The sequence below is a fragment of the Ipomoea nil genome, unplaced genomic scaffold (genome assembly GCF_001879475.1).
Source record: "Ipomoea nil cultivar Tokyo-kokei standard unplaced genomic scaffold, Asagao_1.1 scaffold2749, whole genome shotgun sequence".
Taxonomy (NCBI): domain Eukaryota; kingdom Viridiplantae; phylum Streptophyta; class Magnoliopsida; order Solanales; family Convolvulaceae; genus Ipomoea; species Ipomoea nil.
In genome coordinates this window covers 898,526-901,732 of record NW_017619177.1, presented here as the reverse complement: position 1 = coordinate 901,732, position 3,207 = coordinate 898,526, and the positions used below count along the sequence as shown (strand labels likewise).

General features: G+C 42.6%; 1 protein-coding gene across 1 annotated transcript; it reads left to right on the top strand.

Annotated features, from left to right (window-relative positions):
- Positions 1–523: 523 nt before the first annotated feature.
- Positions 524–1,731, top strand: LOC109156640 (nuclear polyadenylated RNA-binding protein 3-like). Its single transcript, XM_019304492.1, has 2 exons — positions 524–970; positions 1,195–1,731. The coding sequence occupies exons 1-2, from the start codon at positions 524–526 to the stop codon at positions 1,729–1,731; spliced, it is 984 nt and encodes a 327-aa protein (XP_019160037.1).
- Positions 1,732–3,207: the final 1,476 nt, after the last annotated feature.

Below are 3,207 nucleotides of genomic sequence, written 5' to 3'. Positions count from 1 at the left end.
CACGAAAGAAGTTTCTCAGAAGACCCCTCAAATACCTTCCACCGAACCGGTCATAGTAGATGATTCCGCTGAGGAAGAAGAAGTTCCGCACTCCAGTCCTGTGAAAACATCAAAAAGCCACTTTCGGCCCACCATTGCCAAAGCAAACGAAATTTTTGCGAAATTGGCTCCCCCTCCCGAATGGATATTGCCATCTACACTGAAGAAGAAACTTGCATCTTCTCAGTGGGAAGAAAAGAAGAAAAGGGAATCGAAGAAGAGAAAGAAGAGATCGAAGAGCCTCGAGAGCTTGAAGAAATCACCCTTGCCATAAGAACCCATCCAGGAAGAACAACTCAACACGAGTTTGACACAAGAACCTGCCACGATGGAAAGGGAAGCTCAAGGAGCTCTCATCCTATACGATCACTTAAGTTTCCCATAAGAACCTGGTATACCAGAAGAGACGAGAGAAGTGATCGCTGATCCACATTCAACTCTTGAAGAATCACCCCTCCCACAAGAACCTACCCGAACAGAACAGATGGCTCTCATTCTAACACAAGAACCTGTGAGGGTAGAAGAGGAAGAAGCAGCTCAACAAATTTTGGGTCACTTAAGTCTCCCACAAGAACCTGACAAACCAGCTGAGACGAAAGAAGTGACTCCTCCAATTGAATCCCATCCTGATATAGCTCAGCCCGAAAGAGAAGTCTTGCCCAAGACATCAACACCCGAAAGAACAATTATGACAGTACCAGAAGCTGCACCAATTCCTCCATCAAGGGATCAATTGCTTCGGGAATCCATTGAGAATGACTATAAAAAGGTCTTGCAATGGCAAAGGTGGCACACATCCCCATTACAAACCTTTATTGAAACATTTGAAGCAATGAAGGATGAAGAAGAATTTGCTTTAGAGTGGATCGACACGAAAGATGTTTATGAAGCACTGCGTCTTGAAACAATAAGACGAGTGTACTCTTACAAAGTGACCAATTGCACACTCGGGAAAGACAAGGCACCCTTTGCATTAAACTCAACAAGCCACCGTTGGATCCAGCCTTCGTTGAAGAAATGAAGGAACTTCGATATGCAATGCTCCTATCCAAAATCAAGACTGATTTAGAGAAATCGCACCAAAATGATCCAAATTGCGATGTCAGTGGATCAAAGGATGAAAATGGCAGGGAAATTGATCCCGAAGAATAACAGATCCAGGAAGAAGAAGAAAATGACAAGAACTCCAATCCAGGTGACCATACGGATCCTGATGATGATCCTGAGAACCAAGAAGACGATGAAGCCGAAGATGACAAATTTGATGATGCGCAAGATGACTCTCATGGAGATGATGGCGATGATGATGATGACGAAGGGAAGGACAATAATCAAAATGATGACTCCGATGATGATGACGATGACGAAGGTAACTCAGGTTATGATAGTGAGTCTCCTATCATAGGCAATACTGAGGATTTACCTGAAAAACCACCGGCTTCTCGTCAATCTCCACCGAAAGAAGACCCTACCCATCTGCTACCTCTCGCCATGCTACCTCCCCACCAAGAAAAAGCTCGTGATGGAAATAGGGATGCATCATCGAGTGATGACAGTGGAGAAGAATCACCTCAAATATCGGAACATAGTCCAAGGCACATCATGGAACAAGTCCTTAATGCTCTGTTCAATGCTGAGGTTATCCACATGCAATATCTTGATCAACGACAAAAAAAGACAGAAAACACATAGCCGATTTGTCTGCCAAAGTGGATCACATGATGCAAACCATGCAAACAATGTTTCGTTCGCAACCTGGACACTCCACCCCAATCACTCACAACAATCTTGAACCCGAGCTTCGTCAACAAAGAATCATCCTTGACAAGATTGCAAAAGAACAACATGCTCTCAAACACGCTCAGTTCGGTCTCAAAGAACGAGCAGATCTTGCTTGCACAAAGATCGATCTCGGGCATGACAATATGTATCAGATGGCCGAATATCAACTCACAATGCTTGAGTATGTTAAGGATGTCTTTCTTGCAGTCCAAAGTTTGTCCAAGTTTTCCAACACCCCGTGCGATGATGCCAAAAAGGGGAAAAATTCAAGAAAGGATGATGATGACAAAGATGGAGATAGGAACAAATCACCACAACATGGACATGAACCAAGGCAATTCAATGACTCTTCCACAAGACATGACGAAAGAAGAAATCCTTCTCCAAGGAACACGAGATCAACACCTCCAACATCCATATCTCGGCAACAACAACCTTCCAGATCCAGACAACATCATTCGGTGAAACCCCGACAATCCTTCGGTTCCAATTTCGAATTTTCATTCTTTGGAAAGACAAATAGAGAGAAAAGAAATCTTCGTCAAAGGTTGCTGGGAAATGAAAATATTACTATGGATGCAGTAGGAAACTTTCACACATTTCGGCCATACGAAGAAGGAAGTGGAAAAAGATTTGAAGGGTACAATATACCCATTTGGATGAAGAAGAAAGAAAATTACTTTCAGCAAGTGCATCAAGCCCAAAGAAATGAAGCAATCAAAAAGGCAAACCGTGACCTATGGAATAAGCAAGTGGAAGCAAGACTTGCTAGAGAAAAGGAGCTAGCCGAGAGAGAACGAATCAAAGAAGCAATAAAATGTCAAAAAGGATGCTGAGCCAGGAGTTAAATACAACGCTGCCTTCAAAATTCACAAAGAGTCTGGACGCAACTACACCGAAGGAATGCATTAATTCGAACTCATTGCCTGGTGGAATCTCGGCATAATTGAAGGTGAAAACATTCTTGAAGCATTCAACATCTACTTGAGCAGCAACATCAAAGGAGAGTATGAACAAATTGTCAAAGAAAGCTGTAACACCCCAGATTTTCAAGACTTTTTAAAACTTATAATAAAGGTAGAATCTTATTAAATCCCAAGATATAATACAAGCGTTCGGGGTGCTATGCCACACCTGGGCTAGAGAACCCAAGTGCACAGGCTAACTAACTAATATCCTCGAAGTGTGATTACATAAACGTGGCACGCAGGCCGAAAGGGAGACTATCTACTTCTACACTCCAAGTTCTAGCGCGCTCCAGTGACTTAATCTTCTGCCTGAAAGCCAAATATATCTGTTCAGCGAGAGATGCTGGTAACCCACTCCAACGCGTTGAAATACAATACATATAGATATATATATAGATATACAAAAACCATTTTGAGC